We start from the raw sequence: 13225 nt of genomic DNA, 5'->3' as shown, positions 1-13225 counted from the left end.
AGCCTCACAGTGCAGGACAGCACTTTAAGGGGAGGGGGAATCAATCTTTCATTTATTTTGAGGCGCTTCAATATCAGAGGTTATTGGCGCCCGGAGTTTTTATCAGGTGCACTGCGTCTGTCGTCACAGTCAACACTATTCCCGGAAAGGAAGCTGTAAGGAGCTCCTAGGAAAAGAAAATCTAATAACCGACAGCTGGATTCGAATCAGCTAATCTCTTCTCTTAGAATCTATTAATTTGAAAATGAATGGACAGTGTTTTGAACTAGAATTGGACTACATTAAAAAAATATATATGAATTTTTAAACGTTAAGTACTGGCCATTCACCGGATATCCGATAACTTTTCACCTCCTCCTTCCTCTTCCGTGTGGAAAGAGCAAAAAAAAGTTTTTTTTTCTGCCTTAAATAATTGATGAAGTTACGGTCAAACGTCACGAAGTCAATATCCCCACTTTTACTGTCTTCATTATCTGTGAATTTATTCGTCAATATTTTATCAATTGACGGCAGCAATAAAAGCCTGCCGTGAAAAACTCAGCTGATTTTTTTCTTACAGCTGTACGCAGCTTTAAATTTGAAGATCGACAAATTGGAATTATTTTCTAAGCTCTAATATTCTATTTTCTCTTTCTACCTGAGATCGTGTGGAATTATCTAAGTTATTTTTTCATATAAAAAAAGAACCGTTCTGAGTCCCAAAAAAGGGGGTCTTACAAATTGGGCTGTCGGTATTTGTCGGTCTATTTGTGAGTCTATTTGGAGTGTATGGTTAATATAGCTGAAAAAAGCAGCAAGTTCAAAATTGATATTTTCCTTTAGTTTCCACGATCGGGTTTTCTCTCACCTTATATTATCCAGTTTCATGATTTTTTAAAAAATCTTTTATTTCTTTTATTGCAGGATTTGGACATAGGACATGTTTAGAAGATGGTACATGGTTTAGGCATCCGGCCAGCAATAAAACCTGGTCTAATTATACAACATGTGTGGATTTAGAAGATTTGAAGGTAATAAATTAAACTATTGGTTCAAGATTTCGCAGATATTGGTGCATCTTCTACAATCTTAGTCTCTATATAGTTATCAGCCAAAGTGAGAAGTAAGTTGCTATAAGATTGTGCTTCGAGTATGGGTCCACAGAATGCCCGATCATATGACTTAGCTTCAAAAAAATTCATCCTAACGAATAGATCGAGAGGGTAGTTAGATTAGATTAAATTAGGGCGGCCTTAGGGCCTACGCCACCGCGACCCCTATAGATCTATTGTGGCTCCCAGACATTAGAGCTCACCCTCCAGACCCCTCCGCTTAATCAGACTCTTAATTCTGGAGAGTGGCTCCTGGGTAAACATCCTAAGTTTTACAAGCCAAGAGGGTAGTTAGCATTCTATATAATACCTTTTAAGGACTTGAGGTGAATATTAGATTTTCTCTTCCTAGGAGCTTCTTTCAGCTCAAAGCCCCGGAAATGGGGTCCTTTGCCAGGAGGTGTGGCCGACCTGAGCTACAGCTAAAGTACGGCCTTTTTTACGACCCAGTAGTGGTAACCAACCGTAGGTGATCCCACGAAGCGAAAGAGTGACCGAGAGGACACAACTTCCTTTTGCGAAGCCTTGCACTACAGCAGCGTAGTGGTGACATCCTTCTCTTATAAAACGACCGTGTGCTAGCACGGGGTGACCGGCATATCCGGAAAGGACTCCGAATACCGGTGATGGGAAAGGGAGTAGGAGGAAAAGTGTCCGGTTATCGATAGTGTCGTCTGCAACGATAGAACACTATGCAAGTGGTTTCGGGCACCAATAACCTCAGATGTTGACAGATGATGTAAATGTAAATAATAATAAAAAACTGTATGGATTATTTTTTACGTTTCAGATGAGAACGCAGGTGAACATGATCTACAAGGGTGGATATGCCATATCCTTGGCCGCACTTACTCTGTCAATATTTATATTTTTCTACTTCAAGTAAGTAATATCCAGTTATTCCTGTAGTGTGACCAAGGAATTGGTTTCAAACTGTAGCCTGGATTGCAACAATATTTTCATAATTACCAACCATGAAATCACGATATATTACTTACTTAAAGGGAAGGGATTAGCTATGAGGCTAGCATACTGGACTCCCACGCGGAGGTCCCGGGTTCGAATCCAGCAGCTAGCACTTAGATTTTCTCTTCCTAGGAGCTTCTTACAGCTCACTGTCCGGTGATGGACAGTGTTGTCTGTAACGAGAGAACACTGTCCGGAGGCCGGCAGTGCACTGTAAAAAGCTCCGGGCGCTAATAACCTCAGCTGTTGATGCGCCAAAAAAAAAAAAAAATTACTTACTTAATTGTTATTTACTTCAGAAAAGCGTTAAATTTTGATCAGACAAGAAATATAGGCTTCGTTTCTTCTCGCCACGCCCAAAAAAGTCTTCCAGAGGGAAGAGAAAGAAGTAAGGAGAAGCTTGCACTTTGTCAGTTCCCATGATCTTTTGGGAGATAGAGTACCTATCTCCGTCAGCTTACCGTTTTGGCGTCGCCGAAAGAAATCTTTGTATCTTCACGTAGCGCTAAAGCATTCAGTTGAATTTAGATTTTTTTATGATGGCTATAAAATTGGGAACAATATGGTACACTGTAAAATTCCTTCTTCTGTCAAAGAAGACGACAGAATGAACAATTTTAGTGCTTGCAAAGAGGGACAACACATGTTTACAAGTGAATTTTCTTAAAGAAAAAAGTAAAATAAAATAAAATAGGCAAACTGTGGCAAAGAAGTTATATTTCATCTTCTTTTTTTAACTCCTTTTGTTTTTGAACGACTTCTTTTTATGCCCTTGAATGGAATAAGAGCTGAACTATCAATGCTTTGCATTATGTTGAAGTGGAGAAGAAAAAATTAAGCAGTAATTAAAAGAGCTATCATTCGAGGATAGCTTGGAAAAAAAAGTATTCGTTTAAACCGGTATTTATTTTTATGTATTTAAATAGACACTTGAATTAATGAAATTCAATCGTGACTTTTGAAAGTAAATAGACATTATTTTATTGTAAAATTCACCTTTCTTTGGATAACCCCCCAAATATACGAGTATGTCGTATAACCATCAAGTAGGTTTTAAATTATTCCCTTAAAAAATAAAAATCATCTAAGCGCCAAAAAATCTTAATTAATTCCTAAATTTAGCGTGCAAAGTTTTATTTGTTAGAAAGCGACAAACTAGAATCATCTAATCATAATTTATATTTATTTACAGATCATTAACCTGTACTAGAATACAGATACATAAAAGTTTATTCATTTCATTGGCTGTAAACAATTTATTGTGGTTAATTTGGTATGAAGCTGTGGCTGACAATCTACCAGTACTGTTCGCTAACGGGGTGAGTTCAAGAGAAAAAAATTTCGATTACATTATAGTTCTGTTTTAGATCTTGTTATTAGAGACTTTCCCAATAAGTGTTTTGTAGGGAAACAGTGGTACCAATTGGGTGAGAAATTTTACCTTCCATATACGTATATCACGTTTTGGACATATGTCAAATTTTATAGATCCATCCTACAGAAATGTCACGCACAGTGGCCCCGTTATAACTGTTAAGGTATTTTGAGAATGTGCATGACCTTTTGTAATATAAGCGATCGTTTTCTAGTTGCCCTCAATATTTTAATGAATAATGATGTTCAATGTTGGTTATATATATATATTTATATAACTATTTCTAGTTTAAGAAAGAGGAAGGAAGTCTCACGAACTCGTAAAATTTTCGAGATATCTTATTTTAAGGTTAAATCCAAAAAGTAAAGTAAATGATATGTCCACGTTATGTAGTAGAAAGAAAACACAAATGTTTGACGACATATACAGGTATTTAGATGCACCATTTCGCTACGAAGACATAATATTCTCCACCAACATCTATGTGCTTAAAAATCTGTAGCAGAGCTAGCTAAGAAATATGAATGTATTTAAAAGTTATAGAATGAATGCAAGTAAATGATTAGAGAAGGATTACGGTGATTTTAATTTCGGTTAAGCTATAAGGATGGCAAGGAATATAGAGTACTGATCCATCCATTAGTTGTAGTGTATGTAAATAGTTGTATATAGTAGAGGGATGAATGTGTGAGGCGAATGTATTTATAAGTAAGAATGGAGAGTGAGTGATATTCTAGTGATAAGCACCTGGACGATGCTGGCTGTATACATACACGATGCTGGCTGTATGGCGAAAGCCAATGCCAAAAAAAAAAGCCCCCCCAAAAAATAAAAAATAAATAAATAAATAAAATTTAAAAAAGTATAGCAATTGCCTATTTTTATAGGCGGGCTTTACGTCCAACTACCAATTAGGTGTCGTGGACGGAGGCGACTAGCAAATATGCTCGTACTTTACTGTAAATTTCTCATATTAAACCATTTAAAAAATCCAAGGCCTAAGACCAGGGGAAACGAACCCACTAAACCAACAATACATCTTAGCTTTGCGGGTCTAGCTTATAACCGCCTAACATACTTTACTATAAATTTCTCATATTAACCATTGGGAATATAGACTAGTACCGCAATACATCTTAGCTTTGCGGGTCTAGCCTATAACCGCCTAACATACTTTACTATAAATTTCTCATATTAACCATTGGGAATATAGACTAGTACCGCAATACATCTTAGCTTTGCGGGTCTAGCCTATAACCGCTCGGCTACCGAGGCGCCTAAATCCAAAAAGTAGTTTTTTTTAATTGGTCTTTCTCGGAGTCTGTCAATGGTATGAGTGTGTGGCAAGTTCAACAAGCATTTGCTTAGTTCAAATTTGAGCTACTACCGTATTTGGACAATTTTTTGAGATCAAACCAGCAACTGGAAGTGTGTCATCACTGGATAGATTTTCTTTTTTTTTATTGGAATTTTCTCACGCTGAGAAAAGTGATCAGAGAGCTGTTGACTAGTGGACATATCTTTCATAAGATGGTCCAACTTTTATGATTTTTATATTATATTTAGATCAGTAACAGGCGTAAAAAGAGGGTTATTAAGCGTCTGCTAGGTCTACAGACTGAAGATAAATGAAATTAAAACTTAAGCACATGGTAGTGGGGTGCTGATTCCCGATAGTCGATTCATTAAGTTCACAATCATACATTTGAAAAAGAAAAAAAGATAAACGCTTCGAATATCTCGGAACCTTTGTAGATGCCGAAAATGACTTTCTCTTAAAGAGATTGGGGATAATGGCGACTCTACCAAACGTTACTGCGGCTTAACTGGTTTGGGACTGTCTGGGTGCCCTGAAGGAAATTATTGACCATAATAAGGTCTTTCTGGTTTGGGTACCTGGCCATTCAGGACACAAGGGAAACGAAGCGGCAGATTTATTGGCCCGGGAAGGGACACTTCGTTGGACCGGAGCCCCCTGTTTTGGGGTTCCGAAGTGTGTTAAGGACTGCGACCATTAACTTATGGGTGCAGAGTAGGTCTCAAGAGTGGTGGCTTGCCACCACGGGGCAGAGACAGGCGAAGGAGTTCATTAAAGGCTATTCGCCGAGGCTGACTGCAGAATTAATCCGTCAAGGCGTGTGGGGCTATAAGGATGATTGTAGGCCTATTAACTGGGCCACTGCAGGCTCAGGAAACACATGCATCGCATGGGCCTGGCAGATGATAGCCTCTGTAGGTTCTGTCAGGAAGAGGAGGAAACGGCACTGCACGTGTTGTGTCAGTGTGAAGGGCTTGTATGGCTAAGGATGTTACTTCTCGGGGAGGAAAAACCAAGGGCCTGGTGAGCTTTACCCAAGAGCCACTCTCCAGTATCAAGAGTCTGATTAAAAGGACAGGTCTGGAGGGAGGGGAGAGTTGCCATTATTCCCAATCTCTTTAAGAGAGGGTCATTGTCGGCATCTACAAAGGTTCCTAGATATTCGAAGCGTTTTTTTTTCCTTTTTCAATTTTATGATTACGGACTTAATGGGGTTTAGAGTGAGGGGAGCCACAATAGATCCAAAGGGGTCGCAGTGGCGTAGCCCTTGAGGCCGCCCTAGTTTAATCTAATCTATCTACTGCGTCTTGATTAGACGTTTCAAATCTAAGAAGTTTAATAGGGATACGAAAGTGATCCTGATTAGATCGGTCCTGACATGACAGGCTCCAACAAATGCTAGAAAGCTTAAAAAGCGATTTAAAATCGAGAGGAACTGTACAAGCGATTTAATGATACTCCCATTAGGCGCTTTGTGCACCGATCAGGGTTGGACATGTTCTCAGAATGGGAGATGATAGGGTTTCTAGGGAAATTATTAATTTTAAGCCTGTGGGATACCAAAAAAAAAAGGGCAAACCACGAATGAGATGGCTGGAACAGATGGGCTAAATTTTCCAAACTTTTTAATTATACCACGTAGGGCCATTAGAGCATAACGATAATGCTGGCCCTTCATCAAAACTTGTTCATGTATTAGATTACATAAAATTGTGGCCCCCTCCACACGCAGTCAAATTTCTAGATTTTATTTTTTGTTACAAAATTTATTTTTAGATTTGTTTCCCCCTCTCCCAATCAAATGTTTTAATAAAATATTAGTGGGCATTAGTGCTTTTTTTTTATTACACAAATTTTATTGCGAACGTAACGTTTCCGGCAATCCATTATTAAAAGTTATACGAGAATTTCTGTCAAGTGTTAACCTAGATTTCCACTCCTCCCCCAACTTCTAAATGTTATTTTAGCTATAAATAACATTACGACTTCTGACTGTCACATTTGATGGTCATAAAAGTTGAATGAAAAAAAGATACGAGTGAAATCTATGACGAGTGAAAATGAAGATAATAAAAAATTTAAAATAAAAGAGAATAATATATATTAAAAGTTAGAAGAATATGTACAGGATGCGCTAACGAATTTAAAAGTTACTAAATAGAAAAAATAAATAAATAATAATTGTTGGCAACACTGATTTTGGTTTTCACCAGTGAAAAACCTACCGATTGTGTTATATTACCATAAAAATCGTACATATGGGGCGAGTGAAATAAATAAATATTGGTGTGAACACTTTTACGACTATCTTTGACTACTTATCTCAAAGATTCTAACTCACACGCAGCCTCTGTAGGTTCTGTCAGGAAGAGGAGGAAACGGCACTGCACGTGTTGTGTCAGTGTGAGGGGCTCGTGTGGCTAAGGATGTTACTTCTCGGGGAGGCCTGTGAGCTTTACCCAGGGAGTCGCTCTCCAGAATTAGGAGTCTGATTAAAAGGACAGGTCTGGAGGGCGAACTTTAGAGTGCGGGGAGCCACAATAGATCCAAAGGGGTCGCAGTGGCGTAGGCCTTTGAGGCCGCCCTAGTCTAATATAATCTAATCTAACTCACACGTTTTCTCCAAATTCTCGAACGTTTGAGTCACATTTATTTCTTATCACTTTTAGAAGGAATCCACCCAAATTCTCTCTCAAAAATGTACCCTTAATCGAAGATTTTTCTTCAATTTCGTTGTTAATTAGATCTACTGTACTTTCCCCATTAGAGCCAGCATAATACTGTTCGCATGTTTGGCTAGAATTCACCCAGGTTCTCTGGGGGCAGCTAGAGAAGGAATAGTCGGAGCCGGCAGCCAAAAAGAACTAATCCCTTTACTCAGTGATGGTATCCTACCGGTTCGCCCGAATCGTTTTTTTTTTTAATTATGAAACCTTAGGGAACCGGTTATTAAAAAATAAATGAATTACTCTTGACTTCAATTTTGAATCGTGCGCCATGCTCTGCAGTGTTGCAACTGCAAGACTGCCTACGTGGGGAGCCGTGCAAAATTGCTAACGAGCTGTGTAAAAATAGTGTAGACTGCACATGTTTAGAAAAGAAAAGAAATATCCCTAGGTTATAAATATATTTTGTTAATACAATAGAATGCATAAATTACGTATCATGTTACCCTTGCAATATTAATGCCTGTATGCCTAAGATAGATAAATAAAATTTTTTAGGGATATTTCATTTTTTTTTCGATCCCTTGAAATTTCGCCGTAGCTAGTAGTGTAATCCTCACTTTGGCGCGTAAATGTACAGGTTAGTTTTGTTCGACGTATTGTTTATCTTTCGCTATTTACTTATTTCCTTTATTTTATGAAATGGAAGTAGGTAAGTGATCTGTTTTCACTCTAAAAAATAAAGAATTGGTTCCTAGATATCACTTGACTTTATGGAACCGGTTTCTAAAAATTTAGGATGCCATCACTGCTTGTAATCCCTATTATCCTCCATAAATATTCTGAGGAAAAACCTTAGAAGAGGATTATAGGTAGATTACATTCAGCTATAACATCCAGGATCTTCAGAAAGCAAGGAAGCTCTCCACCCACGCCAAGACCCCCGTGGTTTCTGAGTTCTGGCTCCTTAAAATGGAACTAAGCTCTCCATTGCTAAGAAGAGAGGAAAGCCGATTGCCTCCTTGACTTACCGTGCACCCATCCCAGTAAATCCCTCCTAGATATTAAAGGTTGTAAACGATCTAAAAAGAGCTTGCCTGCCTTCACAGGTTTAGATCATTAAACTTACGACAGAGTCCTCATTATATGCATATAAAACGGAAATTACATCTAAGAGTTAATCATTTGTTTATTTCTACAGATAAAAACCAATTTTATTGATTTCCATATTGCAGTTCGGATGCCAATTGTTGCACATACTAGTGCAATATTTTCTGGTGGCCACATATTTATGGATGTTTTGTGAAGGATTATATTTGCATACGCTATTGGTGGTAACGTTTGTCACGGAGTCTAAAGTGATGCCATTTCTACATCTAATTGGCTGGGGTGTACCAGCTATTTTGGTCACGATTTACGCAATCCTCAGGATGTCCAACAAGGAAGATTCAGTACAGTAAGTTACAAATATCTATTTATACTTTTGCAATTATCCAATTTTATTTACATATATTGTTATAATAATATGGGACAGTACAGACGTTCCGATCTAAGGTACTATGACAAATAGATGGTGCCCCATTCCATGTCAGGAACCTAGACACTATCGACCTCGACATTTCTCTCCTAAAGTAGCTAGCCAAAGAAGAATACCAGAAATACCATTCTACACCCTCTCATTGCCCTAATCCTATTACAGTCTTCGCCTCTCCCACTATTCCAGACAATCTTCCAGGCCGACTAATGCGCCCGAGACTGACTAGTAAAATGGGTATCATAGATAGGGCTACCAACGGGTACTTTTTCTCCTCCTGCTACTCACGTCTAACAAATTGCTCTGTTCATTGCGTTCTTAATTGTACATATCCAAGTCGATAATACAAAATTTTGCTTATTAGTGCGGCTATGTTTTAGAGTAATGCGTAACATTTTTCACCCACAGTATACCTTTACGAATAATTTTGGCTGTTAACAAAGATTTGGGATGTAAAATGAAAATCTTATTAAAGGATAATCGTTGATTTTATTCATGTTACAACATGCTTGTTTTTAATTTTCATCCATCATCATAGGGATTGAACTGATTGATTGATCAGTTTATTAGTGTTTTTTTGTCTTATACTAATCTGCTTATTGAGTGGTGGAGGTTACACTGTGTGTACGTTACTAAATATGTTTATTTACCATAAAAAATTTAATTTTTAATTAACAATAAAGTAGTAACACAAAGTTAATGAAAACTATTAATATAAAGAAAAATACATTACATTTTTTATTAACTTTATTACAATATTTTTTAAAAGAAAAATTTACTGTAGATTAACATTTTAAATAACACACATCATGTAAGCTTTCTCATACACTCAGCTAGTACAGTGTATGACAGACACAAGGAAGTCAAATTGCGCTACTCCACCATGGTAATGAATCAATCTCTGATGATGAATGAAAATCGGGAAGAGCAAAATAAGTGTATGCATTTTTTTTTTTTTTTTTTGCAGCTGTTGGATTCACGAATCTTTATATTCTTGGACCCTGTCCGGACCCGTACTCGTCTCAATGATAGCGAATTTCGTATTTCTCATAAACATAGTGCGCCTACTGTTGACCAAATTACATACAACCGCTCAGACAAGTCCTAGATCATCATTTAAGGAAAGTAAAAATGCATCTATACGCTCAAAAAGGTAATGAAAAGTTGTGAACGCTTCAATTTTTTTTTGGTTGTAACTTATAAATTTTAATTGAGAGAACAAATTATTGATTTCTGTATGTGTACACTTAATAGAAGTACAATATCAACGCAAAGTGCACCTTCTGGTCGAACAAAGAAAGCAGTTCGAGCCACACTGATACTGATTCCATTACTGGGACTGCAGTACATAGTGACACCTTTTCGACCTAACCAGGGTACTCCGTGGGAGTACGCATATCAAGTTACTTCCGCATTAGTAGCTAGTTGTCAGGTAATTTATAATCTAATGTATAGTATAATTAATTTTTGGATTTCCCCCTCTCCAAAAAATCATACAGAGAACTGTAAAGTGGTTAATACTTGATGATAACTCAGAATCGGAGTAAAAGAAATCGCTAAACGATTCAAAAAGTCTATTCAATGAAATGGATTTCCGGTCTGCCAAATTTAGTGATAAGTCCACTACAGTCCACTGAAATGGTACTTTAAAGAAACTCTCCCGCTAAGAACTGCCCTCCTTAATCGATTTCCCCCGTAAAAACGATTAACATAAATTATAATGTGGCACTATAAATTTGAGGTAAGCTCAAAAAACTATTTTTTTAAAAAAAATTACTCAGTGAAGTGACACTTGCGGTTGGTTGATTTTGACCAAAAGTCTATTGTCAAGTCCGATGGTAGTACCTAAACCACGTTAGGATTTCCTGTGATATTTTGTTTTTGAGACAAAACGGATATTTCCGGGGGGAAAAAAATCGAAATCAGAAATGGGAAATTTGATTGCAATACTTATTTACCCACTCCAATAATTAAAAGTAATAAAAAGACTAATTTTTTGCTCTTTTTTTTTAGGGTCTCTGTGTTGCTTTATTATTTTGCTTTTGCAATGGAGAGGTAAGATCAATAAATATATAGATTAAAATTAATCTTAATAATTTTATAAATAAAGTAAAATCTAAAATTTAAAGAAAAGTTTAACTTTTATAAAAAAATAAAATAAAGGTCTGTCTCTTTTCACTGTCGGTGGTAAAAAAAAAAAATTATTTGTTGAAGGGTTTAGTTGAATGAAAGTAGTAGAGGTTTTTCATGGAAAATGATAGAGGAAAATCAGGGAAAAAGCGATTAACCCTGATAGGTAAGCTTAGGACAAGGGATCAACGCAGCAATAGATCCTGAAAGGTACATACCAATTTTCTTTGTAACCTTAATGCAAGCTTGATCCATACACCTTATTGGAGGCTTGTATTTCACCGCTTTTCTTCTTTCAATTGAAATGAAAACATTTAGAAAAATCTCACTAAATAATTTTCTTTCTTTGAAGTAAAAAGGGCTAAAATATATTTTTAATTAAAAGTAAATTAATTTGGAAAATAACTTATTTTCATTTCATTTATTAATTGATTTAATTTGTTAAATGATTTTTTTTTCAACTACTTCTTGAAAGAAGTTCTTGACAGAAATGTCTTTAAAGGGTGCCCCATATTCAGTGAGTCTAGCTCTCAGGAAGGATAGAAACGCTCACTTGCATCCTGTGAGCTTTGCGATCGTCAGTTTGCGATATGAGATCGCTAGAACAGAGGAGACAATAAGCGAAATCAGCAGGAAGAACTTTGTAACCCTGAACCTTGTTAGAAGGAGAAGTTATTACTGCTAGGGCCTTTAAAGATTCGTCGCGATAAGGCTATTTGGCTGCAGTACCACTAGGGGAATAGAGTCCAACCCAAGTTCTAATCTATTGTAATCAAAATAAAAATCCACATTTTCACAATGAGTAGGAAAAATGAAGGAAAATTATAAAAGAAAAATCGTAAGGGCTATTTCAAGTCAAACTGGTTCCTTTTAAGGGTTACTGTGCTATATTGGAATGCCAGAAGCATGATAGGGCCAGGCTATGGCAGTACAGATCATGATGTCATGAACAATAGGTCTTATAGGGGAAATGAAAAGAGAAGCAGGTCTTGAATGGTGGCAACACAAACTCCACTTTCGAGGCAAAAAAGTTAGGAAACATCCGCACCTTGAGGCCGAGTCAAAAGACATCTATAGCTTGATGATAGTGAGGGTAACACAAGTAATAATCCCGAGTAAACGGCCTCATCCCTAAACAGTATTGAGGTCACCAAACCGTGGAATTTCCGGCGAAGCTTGAAGCCTAGATCTAGCAAGCGGATCTTCTGGATATAGCCAGGAAAGCACGCATGTTTCATCCGGCTGCTAGTGGCGCTTCCTTAAGTGCCCATCCCTAGGAAGTTGAAATACGATAAGATTTTCATCTTGCCTGAGGTTTGAAAGTAAGAGTTATTTAATGATGGTGAACTGTGCCGAGGTTGTGGTTGTTTCTGCTATTTGGCACTCCGCGTTTCCGCAGCGACGTGCCAAACAGATAATAATAATAAAGAGATAACCTCGTTCAAACTAAATAAGAATTGCAATTCAAACTGCTATTTTATTTTTTTTGTCTAATTCAATCTTTTTGTGATAAACAACTAGGTTGTAGCCGTGATGAGGAAAAAATGGCGTCAGTGTAGGATCAGTAAAAAACGTCCTTGGCATTCATGTTCCGGAGTGACCTCAGTGTCGGTACGTAATAATGCTGAAGTTTTCTGTTATTATTTTATTTTTTTAATGAGTATATTATATGATAAAAACTATTAAAGGTAAGACAAATTTGGAAGAAAATAATTTACCCCATAACTCACTGACAATGCTGGCCAGTAGTTGCTTAGAGATTTGCATATACTTAATACATCCTTTTTTCAAGAATTCCCCTTTGTAGCCTGTAGAAAATTTTACACGAAGGAAACTAGAGGTGGTTTAGGACCAAAGCACCATAGAAACATCCGCTCTCAGGATAATGTGAACTTCATTATGACGAAACTATACTTTCCAAGTCATATTTCAGCTTAGGAGGCCCTACTGGATTTTTGGGTTCGAGCTTTAAGTTTGGTACCATCAAATAGACGAATTAAATGGATCCCCAGAATACTGCAGAGATCCCTATTAGGAAGATGAACCCAGCAGATCCACATTTTCTATGATTCTACTTTTATATTAATTAATTATTTGGCAGCACCCTTGACGTTATACCCATTACTCTGGTCGATTGCGAAGGAG

At 37.1% G+C, this 13225-nt stretch overlaps 1 protein-coding gene across 6 annotated transcripts in view; it reads left to right on the top strand.

Moving 5' to 3' along the window:
• Positions 1-13225, top strand: part of LOC141454879 (calcitonin gene-related peptide type 1 receptor-like) — a 213724-nt gene that overhangs the window by 190691 nt on the left and 9808 nt on the right. For all 6 annotated transcript variants that reach the window (XM_074129568.1, XM_074129569.1, XM_074129563.1 and 3 more), the window contains exons 5-12: positions 904-1010; positions 1882-1973; positions 3250-3376; positions 8652-8872; positions 9918-10103; positions 10205-10382; positions 10964-11005; positions 12602-12691. In XM_074129568.1, the coding sequence (XP_073985669.1) occupies positions 904-1010; positions 1882-1973; positions 3250-3376; positions 8652-8872; positions 9918-10103; positions 10205-10382; positions 10964-11005; positions 12602-12691 (1043 nt within the window). The remainder of the gene's footprint in view (positions 1-903; positions 1011-1881; positions 1974-3249; positions 3377-8651; positions 8873-9917; positions 10104-10204; positions 10383-10963; positions 11006-12601; positions 12692-13225) is intronic.

Source organism: Rhodnius prolixus, unplaced genomic scaffold (genome assembly GCF_049639745.1).
Source record: "Rhodnius prolixus isolate KJV_2025 unplaced genomic scaffold, Rpr scaffold_15, whole genome shotgun sequence".
Lineage (NCBI taxonomy): Eukaryota > Metazoa > Arthropoda > Insecta > Hemiptera > Reduviidae > Rhodnius > Rhodnius prolixus.
Note: the sequence above shows the minus strand (reverse complement) of the source record. Positions and strands in the feature narration are given on the sequence as shown.